This window comes from Bison bison, unplaced genomic scaffold, assembly GCF_000754665.1.
Source record: "Bison bison bison isolate TAMUID 2011002044 unplaced genomic scaffold, Bison_UMD1.0 scf7180017863957, whole genome shotgun sequence".
NCBI classification, from domain to species: domain Eukaryota; kingdom Metazoa; phylum Chordata; class Mammalia; order Artiodactyla; family Bovidae; genus Bison; species Bison bison.
Window position 1 is genome coordinate 1,417,389 of NW_011494529.1, and position 19,434 is coordinate 1,436,822.

The window sequence follows — 19,434 nt, forward strand, 5'->3', positions numbered from 1 at the left end:
CCCCCCCCCCCCCCCCCCCCCCCCCCCCCCCCCCCCCCCCCCCCCCCCCCCCCCCCCCCCCCCCCCCCCCCCCCCCCCCCCCCCCCCCCCCCCCCCCCACCCCCCCACCTGCATTTGGGAGTCCCCGTCATCGGCTGTGGACTGCAGAGCCGGAGCACTGAGATGGGCAGCAGTGTCCTCTGCCCAGGAACCTTCTCTTTCTTTTTTCAATTGAATTATAATTGACATCTAACACTGTGTAGTTGTATAATTGACATCTAGCACGGTGTCCGGCATAATGATTTGATTATTGTATATGTCGTGAAATAACCACCACAGTAAGTTTGGTTAACATCATTATGTCACCTAGTTATTTTTATTTTTTTTGTGGTAAGAACTTTTAAGATCTACTCTCTTAGCAACTTTCAAAAAATACAATACAGTGTTGCTGACTATAGTCACTATGCTGTACATTACGTGCCCAGGTCCTATTTATCTTAGAACTGGAAGTTTGTATCTTTGGAGCCCCTTCACCCATTTTGCCTACCCCTCACCCACCCAACCCCTGCCTCTGACAACCACCAATCTATTCTTTGTGTCTATACATTTTTTTTTAAATGAAGTTTCATGTGTAAGTGATACCATACAGTATTTGTCCTCAGGTGTACCTAAGGGCATTATGGTCAGTGGACTAAGTCAAAGACAAATACAGTACATGTTTGTGTTATCACAAATGGTGAGATTTCCTTCTATTTATGGCTACATAATATTCCACTCCGTGTGTATATACCTGTACACACACACACACACAGACACCACATCTTCTTTACTCCTTCATCTGTTAATGGACACATAGGTTGTTTCAGAACTTCCTCTTTCTAGCAAGGGTGACCCTCCCTCACCCCTGCTTAGGACCTTCCATGACTTCCCATTGTCTGCCTCCTTAGTGGCCACTCTTAGCCTCCAGGACCATCCGCATTTATCTTTCTTCTCCCTAATTTCTCTACTCCAGCTCCACGCTGCCCCCCGATTCAAGTACTTGTTGCCACAAGGTAAGTGACTCAGTTTCTGTGATCCTTCTGTAAGGAGTGTCTCTGCCTATAGAAACCCTGCCTGCCCTTCCAGGCTCCATCGCTCTGCAGTGGCAGAGGCCCTCTGGCTTCTGAGTGGACTGTGGTTATGGGAGACCAAGACAGGAGTGGGTGATAGCTTTGGAGACAGTAGCCTCGCTTACAGAAAGAGTGTACACCAAACTTTCCATCAGGCAGACTTCAGACTTCCTTTAATTTGGCAGGCCTCATATTTCCCAGCCCTCTTCTCCAGTTTGCTTGTTTGTTTCCCATTTTTTATCCCGGGTTGCTGGGGGCTTCCTGTCATCCTTCTCTCACTTCAATTCCCCCCAGCCTTTCCCTCATCCCTGGTACGTTTTTCTGATCCAGAGGTTGTGGTCAAGCACATCGGGATTCCTAAAACAACCCTGCTTCCACTGCTGAGGTGTCACAGATTATTTATTATTGTGATGTGTGTGGAGTTACAATCATAAAAAGCCAATTTCTTGGGTGATTTATTGTATTGGGGGCAGGAGCCAGGCTGTATACCATTTGAAGAAATAGTTCTGGAAAAGGATTGAAACTTTGGGGAGAATTTATGATCAAACCTCAAGAGACTCTAATTCAGAGTCAGGAGAGTATTCTGCTTGCATAGTCACCGATATCTTCCAGCCACCTAGGTCAAATGAACGCCTCCTTGTTCTGCCCATGGTTAGAAATCACCCTGAACTATCAGCTCCTTGTCGGTCCTTCAAGTTAGTTCATCTTTGTCTTGAGTCTGATTGGGATGTCACAGATCATTTGAAGGTTCTCTGGTTCCAACTTTTCCACAAAATGGTTTAAAATTCGTTCTCTGTGATGGAAGTGAGTAGATTTCAGCTCCTGATATTAAGGATAGCTGCTTGTTGGAGCCGCAGGCCCAGTTTCTTCACTAATATGCTGAGAGGTGGTGCACAGAACAGTTTACTTCTAAGCCTCAGCTTCCTCATCTGCCCAGTGAGGGAGTCTGACCAGAGACTTCCTTTGGTGTCAACCACTGCTAACATCCCATGAAGACACACCCAAGATTGGACTCTAGGTATTGTGTAAAGCCCTCCTCCTTGGAGGGCTATGAGCTCATGAGCACCCTGGGAGAAAGGTAAGGAGGGGCCCTCTATACTTATTCTAACTGTAATGAGAATCTCCACTTTTCCTTCCTTCTTCCTTTCAGAACTCTCCAACGAATTTTACAGACTTACCGGATGAAGAGTGCCTGAGACATTGGTGGTCAACAATCCCTAAGATGGAGAAGACAGATGGTAGGCAGGCTTCTTTGTATTCCCTGGTCTACAGTGAGCACTTGGGTTGGAAAGAGATTATTACTATAAATACTGGATAGCTTAGGGGAAACATGGGAGACCTTACCCATATAGGCGGTGCTGGGAAACCCAAACCATGTATTTCAGGCATGAACAAGAGAAGGTGGTAGGGAATGAAAATGAAGCCTTATGTTTATATTGGACTTGGGTAATTTTGGAGTGTTTCTCATCCTTTCTTGGCACCAAGAAGGGAGCAGGATGACCTCCCTCATTAACCTCATTTTAGAGACAAGGCATGATATGGTAAAATGAGCCAACATTCCTACCTGAGTGATCCTCCAAGGCATTTCACTTCTCTGAGCCTCACTTCCTTCATGTATCAGTTAGCTTTGATGCATAACAAACCACTCAAAAAAAAATATCGACTTAAAGGTATTTATTATTTCTCAAAAGGTTCTTTGGGTTGGCAGAGCCTTTGCTCTGAGCTGGGCCAATGTGACTGATCGCTGTTGAACTTATTTATGTGTCTATGGTCTTCTGGGTGACTTGACCTGACAGTTTAGAATGGCCACACTCGTATGTCTGGTGGTTGACCCCACATCACCTGGGGCACTGGCGATGATTTGGCCGTGTCTCTTGTGTTGTCCAGCAGGCTGGCTGAGGTATGTTCACCTATTGACAGAAGGGTTTTCAAGCACAGTAAGAATAGACAAACTCCTGTGTGCAAGCAACTTTCAAGTCTCTGCATATGTCACATTTGCTGTTGACCCACTGGCCAAAGCAAGTCACAAAGCCAAGCTAGGATCAGTGTGGGAGGGAAGTACACAAGGGTGGGTTATAATTGTGGCTATTTTTATTAATAGTCTGCTACACCTTATCTATGCTTCTGCTGCTGCTGCTAAGTCGCTTCAGTCGTGTCCGACTCTGTGCAACCCCATAGGCGGCAGCCCACCAGGCTTCCCCGTCCCTGGGATTCTCCAGGCAAGAACACTGGAGTGGGTTGCCATTTCTTTCTCCAATGCATGAAAGTGAAAAGTGAAAGTGAAGTCGCTCAGTCGTGTCCGACTCCCAGCAACCCCATGGACTGCAGCCCACCAGGCTCCTCCGTCCATGCGATTTTCCAGGCAAGAGTACTGGAGTGGGGTGCCATTGCCTTCTCCGACACCTCGTCTATAAGCAGATACTAATACCTACTTCACAGGGATGGTGAAGGACTGAATGAGATAATGCATGTAAGGTTGCTGAGTAATCACTACCTAGCCCAACAAATGTCTCAAGCAATGATCCTCCTTTCCCCTCTCTAGGAAATATGCCAAACGTCATGGACTAGACCCCGATCCCCTGACTTCTAATGAAATGTTTTTTTCCAAATCACTGAATGACAGGAAACAGGAGAGCCTAGATGGCCCTTCACTGGTGCAGGGCTTAAATTCTGGACAGCAGCTCCAGCTCCGCTCTATCCTCCTTTCCAAACGCAGTTACCATCTATTTCAAAAGTCTGCCTCTCTCCCCAGAGATGCCTTTTCAGTGCATCCCTGGAAGTGGTCCCACAGAACACCAGCTAATTCCCTTAATGCCCCGGGGGCCTGTCATTTCTGCTTGCCTCATTTGTCCCTGCTCAGCATCCTCGGCACAGCTGCTTGCCACGTGATCACCCACAACCAGCTAAGAAAGGCACCCCTCCCTTCAGGCCCACACATCTCACAAAATAAAGGCAGAAGAAGGAAAAGAGTTTCCGCTGTCTTGGCCTTTTGAGGAGGCTCATTTAATTCCTCTTCTTTCTGGTTGTAGTTTTGGCTATTTTCTCTCTCCTTTCTGTTTTTCCTATTTCCTCCAGAAACTGAGTATAGGCTTTTGGACTTTCCCCATCATTTTAAATGCCTTCACTTACCTGTCCTGCACTTCACTTTGTCCCTCAGGGCAATGACTGCGGCACCTCCCTCCCTGCCTGGTCTACTTCTAATCTCTTTTCTCGAGTCTGTGTGTAACTCTTAGGCTCATGACTGCATCTGCAGGTTCCTTTTCAAGGTCTGGTGATGTGGGTGCTTTCAGACCAAGACTCTCTAGGGAATCCTAGATGGCTCTGAGCCTCATATTTGTTGCCATTTAGTTGCTCAGTGGTGTCCGACTCTTTTTCGACCCCATGGACTGTAGCCCGCCTGCTCCTCTGTTCATGGAATTCTCCAGGTGAGAATACTGGAGCCTCATATATCCTACTTTTTCCTTCTCCCCTGACTGATTTCCCCAGGTTCTTCAGAGTTGTTTTCTTGGACTCTCACTCCCTCTTGAAGCTGTCATCCTAACACAGAGTTAAATATTCCAAGAGAGCACTCAGTCTCAGTGAAAACCCACTGCCCCATTTGGAACCAGCTCATCCTTGTTTTTTGGCCCCTTTGTTGAGTACCTGTGTCATGTTCTCTGCTCATCAGTGCCTACAATCACAAAAACTCTTTGAGTTAGGTCTCGTTATTGCTGTGTTACAAATGGAGAGATTAAAGTATAGGGAATTTAAGTAATTTGCCCAGAATCACAGAGGTAGGAGATGACAGAGGCAGGATTCAACTCCAGCCAGTTTGGCTATGTGTTGGTGTGTCTGATCTGAAGTTCATTTCGAGAAGACAGCCCTCCTAATTAATTCGTGCCCTGGCCCAATGCCTGGAATTCTGAGCTCCTGCATACCTATCACCAGGTAGAATTAAAAGGGGCAGAACTTAATGTGAACACAGGTCTCCCAGTATATAAGATCAAGATCCTTCATTCAAGGTCCAACATTCCTCTTGCAGTGGGAGAAAGAGAAGGAACACAGAGTGGTAGGTGGCAGGACAACAGTACAGTGTACTTGTGTGTGTGTGTGTGTGTGTGTGTGTGTGAGAGAGAGAGAGAGAGACTGAGAGAGAAATATACCCCTACCTTGGGAAGCACCTATTAAAGCCATCATCGGGGTAACTACTCAGTCTTACAGATTTCTTTGGTTCACCTCAATCTCGCTTGTGGAATACTTCCCCTTTCAATCTGCTGTCTCTCATTTGATGCCTTTTTTGTATTTGTGCTCTGGCCCTGCTCCCAGCGGCTGATGGGCAAATCACTGCATTTCCACCGAATTGAGGCAATAAGCAGATAAATAATGCAGTCTCTCCTTTGTAGTGTTCTTTGCCTTCTGGGTCATAAATCTGCTCCCTATTTAACTTTAGACAAATACCTCGTCTCTGATTTGGCTTGTTCCTGAAGTCCAGAAGGCTGCTAAGTTGACCAGTAGGCTTAAGAGTATAGCAGAGTGCAGTTGGGAAACTAACAGAGAGCAATTGCTGTTATTTATTGAGACTACCAGTGTGCCTCTTTGAGGAAAAGCAGGTTGATTTAAAAAAAATTAAGTGGGTGAATGGGAACTTAGTTGGAATTTTTTGGATGCTGGAGGAATATTTACTCCTTTCCTGCCTGGAGTCCAGGTATTTGCACAGAAACTCTGGAACCCAACTTGGACCCATCCCTGTAGGTCAGCACCAATGCCTTGCTCTGTTCCCTTTTGTGACTTAATCGCCCACAGGCCTTGAGATTTTACTTAGCATTGAGGCTGGTAGGGTCGATTGTGTCAGTGTTCAAGGGTTCAGACTTCGTGTGTCTACTTGACTTCTTTAGTTCTTTGGAGATACTTGTACTTCCATAAACACAGTGACAAGCATGTGACACTGGCCAGAAGGATAGATCACACCGGCAAGTAGGAAGAGCTCAGCCCAAATATGTCATCACCTTTAAGGAAAAAGCAGTCCTATGTGCCCCAGGTAATGCCATCACGTGCACCTCTTCTTGAACCTGCCCCTTCTCTCCATTCCCTTAGCTTGTTTCACCTGGATCATGTCAGCAGTCTCCCAACTGATCCTTGGGTTTCTGGTTTGTCCATCTTCTAATCCTCTGCGAGAATGATCATTGTGAAGTCACATTTGATCAAGTCACTTCCTTGTGTAAAACTCTTTGATGGCTCTCACTGCCTAGAGAGTAAAGTCAAAGCTTGGTGGCGAGCATACAAGTGGCTCCCTAATCTGGGTCTTGATGACCTTCCAATTTTGTCTTTTCCTACTCTTCACCATTCTCTTCCACATTTTAAGTTTCAGCCATATGACTGCAATTACAGAACCCTGAATTACCATGGATTTTCACACAAGGGGCTTCCTTTGTGGCTCAGAAGGTAAAGCATATGCCTGCAATTCAGGAAACTCAGGTTCGATCCCTGGGTTGGGAAGATCCCCTGGAGAAGGAAGTGGCAACATACTCCAGTATTCTTGCCTGGAAAATCCCATGGACTGAGGAGCCTGGTAGGCTATAGTCCATGGGGTTGCAAAAAATTGGACAGGACTGAGCGACTTCACTTTCTTTCACTTTTCACACCTCAAAGCATTTGCTCATTTTCTGACATATATCCGATCTGCCCTGGCTATCTATTGCTGCATAACTAACCACCCCAAAGTTCAGTGGAGTAAAATAATCATGCATTATTAACACAAGCTCAACTGAATGGTTCTCACTTGGAGTCCCTCTTGTCAATGAAGTCAGATGAGGGCTGAGGCTGGAGTCATCTGGAAGTTGACTTACACTGGCATTATACTTATACCTGGCACCTGAGCCAGGATGTCTGGAACAGCACAGGCTGGCTAGGCATCTCTCTCCCTCTCTCCACATGAACTCTCTATGGGGCTACTTGGGCTTCCTCACAGCATGGCAGTCTCAGGGATGCTGGATCCCTTTATGTGGCATCTGGCTTCCCACTGAGTGTGCATTCTAAGAGACCCACAAGACACTTAAGAGACTTCTTATGAGCTACCCTTGGGATTTTCTCAGTGTCATTTCTGCCATTTTCTTTTGGTCTAAGCACTCACAGGCCAGCTAAGATTCAAAAGGGTGAAGAAATAGATGCCACGTGTTCATATGGGATTCCCTTGCCTGTCTAGAGAAGGTAGGAACTGATAATGGCCACCTTGGAAATATACAGCCACAATGTCCTTCAATCTCTTATTCTCCTGGAAAATTGCTCTTTATTCATTTAACACCCAGTTACATGGCTTCACTCTTGTGAAGTCATCTCTCTCCAACCAAGGCATAATTAGCCTCTAAGTCCAAGCAAGTTATTCTGAAGAAACTAGGAAAATAAGTCAGGAAGGAAGACTGACCCTTGAGCATGTATCTGTTGCCATCCTTGTCACACTGCATCATACTTGTTGGTGTTTCTCCTACTTGACCATACTTTTTTTGAGAGCAGTGGTATACCTGATTTATCTCTAGTGTCCTTAGGATCTATCTCAGCAACCAACACAGATGCTCAATAAATTAGTGGTTGAGGTAAGTGAACTGAACTACTGCTATTTTGTCTTTTTTGCCCCCAAGGCCTATCACTCTTAGAGTCAAGCAACCAGTTAGATACAAAAGAAATTTGAGAATCCCTTCCTGTGTACCCAGCAAATCAGCTTCCATTAGAGGGCTTCAGTTCTCTCTGATTTGAGCTTCCACAAAGATAGTAACTACAGTATTGAGTGTGTATTAAATGTTTATCATGTGATAGGCATTGTTCTAAGCATGTTATATGTATTAATTAATCAGTCCACAAGTCTCATCTTTCCTATTATTATTGCCATCTTACAGATGATTAGATGTAGGGAGGCTATGCAATTTCCCCAAGGTCACAAAGCTGAGATATAGACCAGGCTCTAGGGTCCATATTCTTGGCCTCTGTGCTCTTCAGTAATGTTCTCTCCTGAGCTCAGCATTTCCAGAGGATGTTTAGCAGAATGTCACAGAGATAATAAGGGGTGTCACATGAGGAACATCAAAAGAACGAAGACTGTTTAACCCGAGGAAGAGGCTGCTGCTGCTGCTGCTAAGTCGCTTCAGTCATGTCCGACTCTGTGCGACCCCATAGACGGCAGCCCACCAGGCTCCCCTGTCCCTGGGATTCTCCAGGCAAGAACACTGGAGTGGGTTGCCATTTCCTTCTCCAATGAATGAAAGTGAAAAGTGAAAGTGAAGTTGCTCAGTTGTGTCCGACTCTTAGCGACCCCATGGACTGCGGCCTACCAGGCTCCTCCGTCCATAGGATTTTCCAGGCAAGAGTACTGGAGTGGGTTGCCATTGCCTTCTTCAGAGGAAGAGGCTACTTGGAGACAAATCCCTATGGATTCAGATAATCAAAGAACTGACTTGTTCTCAGCATCCTCTGTTGGAGTCAAGATCAGTGTGCTTTGGTATGATAGAGACCTTTTTCATTGTGCTATTCCCTGATACTTTGGGCTGCCCTGAAAAATCACAAGTCCCACACTTCTTGGAGGATGTTTGTCAATGTCTCTTTTTACATTAATTGTCCCGTATTCCTCCACCACTTTTTTTTTTTTCCAGTTTGTGAAAAACGTGATATTTCCTTACTTGGCATGAGCTTTTGAAAGTAAAACGTGTTTGTTAAGCACCATGCTTCTTTCTGGTGAAGAGAGTATAGGCTGAGTGTAACTATATGTTCCCTTTCCTTCTGAGCTTCACATACCTAGAGGCTCAGTCATCAGAGGAAGCTTAAATAATGTAGGAAGCATGACTCCTTGATATCTCTGGCTTTAGCAGGATTTAGTAGTACCTATTTGAATAATGCAAGGTTCTCTTTTTAATGTTGAGAAAATTGTGTATCTCATCCTGGGAAAACATCCATAGTCACAATTACCAATTAGTACCCTTATTTGGCAAATTCCTGGTTACTTCAATTCAGCAATTACATGACTCAAACCACAGAAAAACAGTATGAGACTATTTTATTTTTCTGAGTTGAAGGCCCATTCCACAATCATAGCTGAGATGACGTAGTGCAGATTGGAAACTATTCCCTTCACCTATTTCCTTGCAGACATTGACTAAGTCCACATTGATTTAATAACAGGGTTTCTCAGCACAGCCAAAAGTCCGTGAACATCTCAGCATAATTCAGAGGTTGGAACATTTAGGAGAACACTTATATAAGAGCATTAAGTAAAAATCGCACATATTAGGTCTCACCGTCCCACATTTCTTATTAACTTTGTGCTTCTTTTTTACGCCTTCTGTCTCCCAGCCAAAGACCAGTCCTCTCAGGGGGATGAAGAGAAAGACCCTCCAAAGAGCCACCCCTACTCTGTGGAGACCCCATATGGCTTCCATTTGGACCTGGACTTCCTCAAGTATGTGGATGACATCGAGAAGGGAAACACCATCAAAAGGATTCCTATCCACAGAAGGGCCAAACAAGCCAAGTTCAGCACTTTGCCCCGAAACTTCAGCCTTCCCGACAGCGGGGCTCGCCCCCATGCTGTTCTTTCCCACCCGAACTGGTCCCCCATGGTGTCGAGGAAAGTGTTGGGGACAGAGGCCCGAGCCCAGCCACTGCTCCTCGGGGATCACCCCCAAGCCCCACAAGCCGCCAGCGGCAGCGAGGTGAGCTACCACCGGAAGGCCCTGCTGATGGAGACGGCCAGACAGCTAGAGGCTGCTGCGGCTCCCGGGGAGGCTGAGCTCACCTCCGGGAGTGGACGGCCCCAGCTTCTGAGAGCATCCAGCATGCCGGCCACGCTGCTGCAAACCAGGGCCTCGGAGGACCCAAGCCTAAACTCAGGACCCCCCACCCCGCCGGTCCTCCCTCCACTTCAGGGCGAAGATGTTGTCTGTGATGGGGCCTTTGGGCCCGCGGAAGGATTTGCAGTTTTTTCCAACTTCACTCCGCGAGCAGCAACCCAACCGGAAGTCAGAGAGTCGGGAGACCTAGTACCAGGGATTCCGGAGCTGATCCAGGAGGGGCCTGAGCCTCCAGAAAGCGAAAAAGAGGCTCCAAATCACCTCTCTTTCCCAAGTCCACCTTTCTTGTCCCAGAATGCACTTGTGGTTCTAGAGGATGCAGAAGACCAACAGGAAAGCAGAGAAGCCCAGGTGGTGGTCACAACCCCCAGCTCTCCAACACCAAGCCCCCCACCTCTGCCGTCACCCATCCCTGAGAATGAGCTCCCCCTAGAAGAAATCGAGCTCAACATCAGCGAAATCCCACCACCACCACCTGTAGAGGTGGACGTGAGAAGCGTCGGGATCCGCGTCACGGAGGAAAGCCTGGGCCTTGCCTCCCTGGATCCTGGCAGCATCTCCTGCCTGAAGCAGCAGATCTCGGACCTTGAAGGCGAACTGTCTGGAAGAACTGAGGAACTGGCCCAGGTCAGAGCTGCCCTCCAGCGGCAGGAAGAGGAAATCAAGGCGAAGGGGCAGAGGATTCAAGAGCTAGAGTGCACTGTAGCTCAACTGGTAGAAGAGCTTAGCGGTGGGAACACCAAAGATGCTCAGGGCCAGACTGATGCCATGGTCAACACTGACCCCCTGCAAGGGCTCTTGACCAGACAGTCGTGTGACAAGAGCATTGGGGTCAGCCTTCTGGGCAGCATGGGATCTGAAAGCTGGGGAGCCAGGGGAGAGGGGAATGGCCTCCTGTGGGGGTGGGAAAGTCACAAACGAGGGGATGGGAGCCCAGCAGGACTTGTGTCACCACCCCAGCCATCACTGCCACAGGGCTCTGAGACGGTCCTCATGCCTTCTTTACACAGCTGCCTCTCTACTGAACTCAGGATCGAAGAGGGAGGTTCTGAGCAGGCAGGAGGTCCTTCGGTGGGAATTAAGGGTCTGGACAGGGGAGTAGGAGGATCTCCAGGGAGTGGTGAGAGAAAGGCTCCCCCAGCAGGGAGGGAGGAGGCTGGTCCAGAGCTGTCGGGGAAGGAGCGCCTTGGAAGGCCACCAAGCTCCCCCACTGACGCCACTATTGGGCAGTACGTTAAGAAGATCCAAGAGCTCCTGCAGGAGCAGTGGAGCTGCCTGGAACACGGATACCCTGAGCTGGCCCGCGCCATCAAGCAGCCTGCCTCCAAACTCAGCAGCATCCAGAGCCAGCTACAGAGCTCCCTCAACCTGCTTCTGTCTGCCTACTCGGCCCAGGCTCCACCCCAGAAGGAGCCCCCAGGCCCCTCCTCCTCCCCAACGATGGGTAAATACTGGTGCCTGAGACTGGGAACCATTTCTCCTTTACTTGAGGAGTCAAATGGGAAAAAGGGTTTTAATTGCATGCATATGTTTTTTAAAAAGATTCAAACACATCCGGGAGCCCAATGGAATAAAAACTGATCTCTGGAACAGTGGAGGCTTGGTACCCCTCCTCTTGTCCTTGCTCTAACGTTGGGACTGACTGCAGGGCCACCACGTACAGCTGTTCAGATAGCACAGGGCACAAAGATGCCAGAGGGTAAATAGGAGCTGAAACAGCCCACACTTGCCAAGCCCGCAGCACTGTGTCTGCCCAGAGGGGTGCCTCATTCTCATTTGCATTGTGTGCAGGCAGCCCTGGCACTGGCTGTGAGTGCTTTAAACCTCTGCCTTCCTTGACTGTGTCTTGGGCTCTTGCATTCCTGCGGTCCTCCCTACTTCTTGCACATTAGAGGTTTTTTGTAGCCTTGTTTTGGAAGAACATTCTATCGAGATCTGAAATATTTTACTGAACTTCAGTGTGTGTGTGTGTGAGAGATAGAAAGAGAGACTTCCATACTCACATGTGCAAGTCGACCCTTTGGCTGAGCAGCGCTTCTTCCTGTAACAGATCACACACTCTTCCCTGTTAAGTGGAACCATATTTTGCTTTGCTAAACGGGCAGCAACGTGTTAGTCTGCTTCCTGCCGCAGAGCACAAATTGGCTTTCTCATTATTTCGGTGCTAGTTCTAGTCTTAGCCCTTGTGAATTGCCCCTTGTACCTTTGAGAACAGCAAAATAAGATGTGTGCTCTTGCTCATGTGTTTTCCATGCCTGCCCCACATCACAAATATTAACTGACTTGTGAGCCAGGAAGGGCCTCTGAGGTGCAAAAGTGGGTGCTGGATCAGGGCTCGGGAGGCCTAAGTTCTGCTGCTGCTCTGTCATTCACTCAGCACATCTGAGCCTCAGATTTCCCCAGACTGAGTTAGGGACAACAATGGCACCCACGCCACCCACATGGTTCAATAACTCTCCAATAACTCTTCTCTGTCATCTTCATGTAGAGGGCTTGTAAACAGGAACAATTTGACTAGCATTGACCAGAAGTCCGACGCCCCTCAAAGACCCTCAGAATATTTTATTTATATTGTCTAGCTCCTGTTCTACCCCTTCACACACCTCCAGCCTGTGTCCCCTCAAAGCGAGGGTCACAGTTCTGTTGCACTCGGGGGTATTCCCCAGATCATGCTAACCTATGATGTTGTGTCTGCCTAGAGATCTCCCCGTCGACCAGCCTTAAATCCATAATGAAAAAGAAAGACTATGGCTTCCGTGCAGGAGGTAATGGGACCAAAAAGAACCTTCAGTTTGTTGGGGTTAACGGTGGGTAAGCATCGCTCATGAAGCCCAGACTGCCCTGCACACCACCTCTCCCACTGTTGTCCTGAACACTCTTTTCCTAGGGGAAAGCATCTGGTTTTCATTCTTCTTCAAGGGAATTAATCTCAACGGCCCTTTAAAATTCCCTCTCGGGTTTGCATATGTTTGGCTGCCTGCCAGACGTGGTAGTTCTGTTGGATCCTGTGCTCTTAATATGTCTTGGCTTTTGTGTCCCTGGGGCCAGGATTCAGTACCTTCTGGGAGTTGGGGGACACATGAGCCCTTGAGGGAAGACATTTAATCTGAACCACAACACTGAATCGACAAACCCTTAATTTGTAGAATTTAAAATTTCATCCTTTTAATTTTTTCCTTCCTTTGACTAACTTATGGCAAATCAAACTGATGTTTTTTAGGATGAAGGAAAACAACCAATGTCTGTTGACTCAGAACTTGAACCAGACCTTATATAGGGTAGACAGTAAACCACTGGATTTAGAATACTTTCTCAGTCAGTCATTTAGCGAACATTTATTAAATACCAATGATGTGTTTGGTGGTAGGGATAAAAAAGTTCAAATAAATCATGGTCCTTGCCCTTAACTCACAGTATGGACCTGGGTAGACTTGAAACAAAAAAGTAAAGAGAAAGCTTGGACAGGCTGAGCTGAACTCTAGTTGAGAAAGAAGCAGAGGATGGTAGGAAAGCCCACAGGGATGTGCCTGGGAAGTGCCCAGAAGAGACTGGAACCCTGGCTAATTTGGGTTAGACCAGAAGGAAGACACCAGATTCAGACAAGGGTGTCGTCACTACTGTTTGATGTTCTGTGAGGGCAACATCAGAAAAGATGAAGTGGGGTCATAGGTGGGTTGCTGTTCCCACTCCTTCAGCTGTCAGATATTGTGGCCCAGGAGAAACCACTTTTTTCTTTTACCAGCTTGTGTCCAGAAAGGAGAATCAGCCTAATCTCAAAGCCTAAAGCAGGTCGTGCCTCTTCCCCTGCTTAAATACTTGCAAAAGTGCCAGCTTTGTGCCAAAACCTGGAAGTCTGTCTTGTAACTATAACATTCCTCGCCCCCCTCCATAGGCTCTGGCCTTTCTTCACTCAAACATGCTGGGTTAGGCTGAGCTTGGGGATTTTGCATTTGCCTTTCCCTCCACTTAAAGAGGAGGAAGTTGCAACCCACTCCAATATTCTTGCCTGAAAAATCCCATGGACAGAGATACCTGGTGGGCTACAGTCCATGGGGTCGCAAAGAGGTGGACATGACTGAGCAACTGAGCATACACACCATTTAAAGTGCTCTTTGCTTTTTTTTTACACATATATTTATTTTTTATGCATTCTTTTTAAAATATTCTTTTCCATTATGGTTTATCCCAAGATATTGATTTTTTTTTTTAAATGCTCCTCTTGCAGATAACTGTCAGTACATGTCACTCTGATGTGATGGTTCTCAACCTTGACTGAACCTAGGAAACCCTGGGGCATCCTTGAAAAATATCAATGCCTGAGCCCCTCCCAGATGAAAGACTCTGGTTTAATTAGTCTCAGGTGCAGTACAGCTGTTGGAAATTTTAAGTACCCTTAGATAGTTCTAACATGCTGCCAATGTTAAAAAACTCTGCTCTAAATAAAGTGGCCCCTCCTCCCATCACAGTATCCCATGGCCCATTACTAGTTTATCATTGCTCTTATGATTATCTGAATACATTGTTCATGTGTTTATTTTCTCCCACCCCCTAATTAGAGATTCAGCTCAGTGAGGACAGGGATTTTGGAGTTTTCATGGAAACAATTCTAAGATAAAGAACTGTTTGGTAAATTTAATATATCCCCCCACTTTCTTAATCACAAAAACAAAAGGTTGTTCCAAGCACAGTAGAGGAAGAAATATCTGGGGTTTGAACAAGACAGAATGCAAGCATACCAGCGAGCAGGTTGGGTCTGCAAATTCATTCAGCACAGGGTCCTTGCATAGGGACCGCTGTTCAGAGAGAGAGCATGAGAATGGCACTGGTCTCGCCTCGTCTCTGTGGAAGTGTCCAGTGGGCCAAGAATCTGAAGTCTTCATCTTATCTGGAGCATCCTCCATCAGAGGTCTCTTGTTGACCATCAGCAGAGAGATCAATAAGTCTTCCAGAACTTTCCTCCATGGTGTCTGGTCTACCACCTCTATAGAGTTACATATAACTGAACATAAGGATCATTGCCAGGGTGGGAAAGCCACGAGTCAAGTGACCTACACCCACACTTTTGCTCTTCCAAGCTGTGGATGAAATAGCGACTGAGAAAGGCAGGTGCTAGGTTCAGGATTCCCAGCTGTGTCCCAGGAGTAGATGCAGATGGTTCCACCCTTGCCAGGGGTAAGCTGGGCTAGAACAGGGGTCTAAAGGGAGGCTTCACTATCACCCGGAGATGTGAGGATTTGTCAGGCAATTCAGAGAATTCAGTGTAGGGGTCGGGGATGTTTGCCTAGATCTGGTTCCCTCTTTGTACGGGACATTAGGATTCCAGAATTAAATGCTTTCATGAGAACCTTGGATTGCCTTTCTGAATCATCTGAATGCATGGCCGATTAGGCCATGGGCTATTTGTATGTTTGTTGCAAAGAGCTTAGTTAATTACCTTTACTCTCCAATGGCCTCTAGTGTTAGAGCTCTTAAAAGCATGCTCCTCTGACAGTAAATTTCCTGGGAGTCCCCTTGCCCAGGCCTGCAGGCGTAGACAATGAAGGACAACGTTAGTGAGCAGGCCAGTGTTATCTAAAATCCACTGAGTTCTCACCTGTGTTGACATGAGCACTGGGCAGGAAGCACAGAATGAGTGACCCTGTCTCCTTCGACAGCTATGAGACCACCTCGAGTGAGGAGACCAGTGGTGAGGATAGCTCCCCAGAAGACTTGTCTGACAGCGAGGCTGAGAAGAAATGTGATGGCCCAGAACCCAGGCGGGGCAAGGATGCCCACCTCAGCTGTAGGGTGGGCCAAGGCACCCCTGAGGGCACCCGCGACACAGACCAGGAAACTGGGCCTGGCGAAGAGCTCCCTCATCCCAAGACTGAGAGGTAAGTTAGATGGGGACCCATGGGGCACATGATCCTTTGAGAAAGAGTGAGTGTATTTGTTCACCTTTGTATCCAGTCATTTGTTTATTTGTTAATTCTTTTATCCATCTATTCAACAGTATTTATTTGAGTTTCTAGTCTATGCCAGGTTCTATGCATTGGTTGACTGAAACAGATCTAACTCCTGCCTTCATGGATTATACTGTCATAGACAGAGCTCTGCATATGAAGCTAACATGGTCCTAGCACTGAAAATTAAAGGACTTGACATGCATTTTCTTGATGTAATCCTTTTAACAATCTGTAAGGTAGTAATTATTAGAAGACCCACTTTATAGATGTAGAAAGAGAGGCTTAGGGAAGTTAGGTGGCACAACTAGCAGAGTGAGTATTTCAACTTTGGTTCTTCCTTTTGGGCTGCTCTGGGTCTGTATTGTAGCATGTGGGTTTTCTCTAATTGTGGTGTGCTTTGGCTTCTTCTGATGTGGAGCACAGGCTCTAGAGTGCACAGGCTCAGTAGTTACATAGCATGGGATAAGTTGCTCCGTGGCTTATGGGATCTTAGTTCCCTAACCGGGGATCGAACCCGAGTCCCTTGCATTGGAAGGCAGATTCTCAACCGCTGTATCACCAGGGAAGTCCTTTGATTTAGGTCTTTTGTAATTCTCCCACATGTTTTTCTGCCTCTCTCATTGGCCATGCTGACATAACCTGGTCTTTTAAAGTGATGGGAGGTCATTTGGCATGATGATGAGAATACTGTCTTTGGAGTGGACATACTTGCTTCAAATCCTCTATCTGCCACAGTATTACTTTAGACAAGGTGCTTAAGCTGTGGTCGCCTCAGTTTCCTCATCTGTAAAATGTAGCAACCTGATAGATTTGGTCTGAGGCCTAAATGAGAAAAAGTATGTAAAATGCCTGGTGCAGGGCCTGCCACATAGTAGATTCCCCGTAAATGGGAGAAGTGAGAGTAGTAAGTGCCATTAATTACCATTATCACCATCCTCAACCCGGTTGCTGAAGAAGAGACAGGAGTGAATGGCAGCTGACTGTCCAGCAGGGCCACAGGGCTGCTCCATCATAGCAGCGCTGTAAGGACTTGGTGAAAGTGGGGCTTCATGGTGACCAATGCCATTGACTCCCAGCCGAGGCCTCTCAGTGCCAAGCCTGCCCTTTTACCAGTGCAGCAATAATGCGTATCATTGAGAGTGCCCTGGTGCTATCAATTTTCATTCGATTGACTCTATTAGTGCTTACTATATCCTTCATGGAAGAATAACCTGAAGAAACTTGATGCTGTGGAGTGGGTCCTTTGCATTTTTTAAGTCACTCAGGCAGAAAACGTTTGCTCCAAAGTCAGAAAGATAACCCTCCCTTTCCCAGGATGTCAGGAATTACAGTGGGGCCCATGGCCCCCTAAAATGCTTTGATGATCTGACCTCATCCCCTGAAAACAGCAGGATCCAAAGGGAAATATGCTTGGCTCATTCTTCAGAAGAGTTCAGAAGTCAGCCCTGTTCAGAAGTCAGCCCTGTTCGACAGGAGGCTGTATTCACTCAGAGTTTCTGAGGAATGCCCCTGACCCTGAGAAGTTGCCTAGTTTGGATGTCTGAGTTGCTGAGAAGTGAAAAATGAGAGTGAAAGTCAAGGTAGGGGACTTTTTTTTTTTATCAAGATGGAGACTGATACATATATATATATATATGAATTAATTTTTTTCTTTAGATATAAACCCTCAGAAGAATTCCTTAATGCATGCCGGGTATTGAGCCAACATCTGCCAGAAACTGGGACGACCACTGACCGGCTCTTGGTACTCTGATTTGTCATCATCATGTAAAGATTTCTGTACTGTTTAAGCTGTTAGTTCCACTCGATGACTTGGGTCTTGCAACTGAGGAAGCTTTGTGGGTGTGCTTGGGACCCCTCTTTGCTGTGTGCTATCTCATTTGCCCAAACTCTGCTGCCCAAGGTGATGGATTGTGTTGAGAAAGTGGAACCTGTGTATGTGTACAGGAACCAGGGCTGGGGCTCAGAGGCATTTGCCAAATGTTATTAGGCATCCCGCCCCGAATATGTCATGGGATCATTTGTGGCTTAGGCTCAAAATTACCTCACAGTTTGATAGAACTGTGGGTAGAGAGAAAAAGAGCAGGTGGAATGGAAACCTTGGTTCTGTTCCCCGGACTGCCATCTGTGAGATACTGAGTGAGTCAGTTCAATGCTCAGGGCTCTGGTTTCCTCATTAATAAAATGAGGGTGGTGAACTGCACGTCTCCACTTCCTCAGGCCCTGGCATTTTGTTATGTAGTCTTGACTGTTTTTCTTGAAGTGCACCTGTGGGTCAAGAGACCAAAAGCAAGCAAATACATCTATTTGCTCCCTAACACCATCATGGCCCACAGAGATTAAACATTTAAGGATTAATTTCTGCTTTAATCAAGAGGTACTGATATAGACGCATTTTCCCATGTCGTGAGGGCCACGGATAAGACCCAAAATGTAACAGTATGTAAGCATTTTTAAAGCCCATTTTGTTCTCCTTTGCAGAAAAGCCTTAGGAGTAAAAACGATCGATTAGTCCATTTTCATTAGTATTTTATCTTCGCTGATTTGGCAAATAACTTGTTCCCAGATTGTTAAAGAACCAATATGTGATGTGGATATTGATTAAAACTCCTGCTACTTATTCTTCAATGAATTACAGAGCTAAGTTATTTCCTAGATCTTCAATTAAAATCTTCCAGTATGTTCCTTAATATTAGGGTCTTTCTCCAGATTCTTCTGAAGATTCCATAGGTAAAGGAGATATTCTGATACATAAAAAATGTTTCAGTCACAAAAGAGTCCACTGATTCTGTGTAGAAAAGCAGTTAGAGGACATGCCAACCTGACGTCACACACATTAGGATCGAAGCACAGAACAACCCTCCCCACCTTAGAGACAAAGCAGGGTGTGCAGGGACCTCATTTGGCAGAGCATGAGAGGTTGGAAACCAAGCCCTTTTTTCAACCTCATTTTGTAGATAGCACGAGAAGGATTCAAAATGTATTAGAACTTCCAAGGCCATGCAGCTGAGCCAGGACTTAAGCCTGGGCCCTACAAGTTTAGTGACTCCCAATCCAGTGCCCTTTCTGGAATGAATATGAACTCATCTCTTACAATCACAGGCCCATTGTTTCTCCTTCCCTTTAGGAAAATAATCTAATCATATTCCATTTAAAACACTTAGGTCATGTCACTTGCAGAGTTGGTGTCATTTGCTCTGGGACTCTCCTTACTCGGAATATTGCAGATAGTGGGATCCTGCCATGAGCTGTTTAACCATTTTCTCTGAAAGTCCTAGCAAAGCTTCAAAGCCAAAAATATTTCAAGCACATCTGTTTGGATTTTACTTCATGCATATGTTGGGCATGTTGTTTGTTTTAGCTTTCAGTGTGCATTTTTCCCATTAATGTCGTGACTCTCCAGCTATGCCTGTTAAAAACATGCAGGTACCCCAGTGGAGTCTGGGCTAGTCAACACAGGCTGGTGTAAATGTGTGAAAGAGGGGGTCCTGGTTATCCTGTGCTTATGGGGAATGTGATCTAAATGTACAGTGGACTCAAGCTGTCCCCAAGTGTCGTGTTACTGGCGGGTGTGGTGGTTTCTCCCTT

The 19,434-nt window shown here is 46.5% G+C and overlaps 1 protein-coding gene across 2 annotated transcripts in view; it reads left to right on the forward strand.

The window, feature by feature from the left end:
* KANK4 (KN motif and ankyrin repeat domains 4) overlaps positions 1 to 19,434 on the forward strand; it is a 66,186-nt gene that overhangs the window by 28,184 nt on the left and 18,568 nt on the right. For both annotated transcript variants that reach the window (XM_010833908.1, XM_010833907.1), the window contains exons 2-6: positions 2,239 to 2,326; positions 9,405 to 11,345; positions 12,601 to 12,712; positions 15,556 to 15,774; positions 17,503 to 17,590. In XM_010833908.1, the coding sequence (XP_010832210.1) occupies positions 2,311 to 2,326; positions 9,405 to 11,345; positions 12,601 to 12,712; positions 15,556 to 15,774; positions 17,503 to 17,590 (2,376 nt within the window). In that variant the 5' untranslated portion in view covers positions 2,239 to 2,310. The remainder of the gene's footprint in view (positions 1 to 2,238; positions 2,327 to 9,404; positions 11,346 to 12,600; positions 12,713 to 15,555; positions 15,775 to 17,502; positions 17,591 to 19,434) is intronic.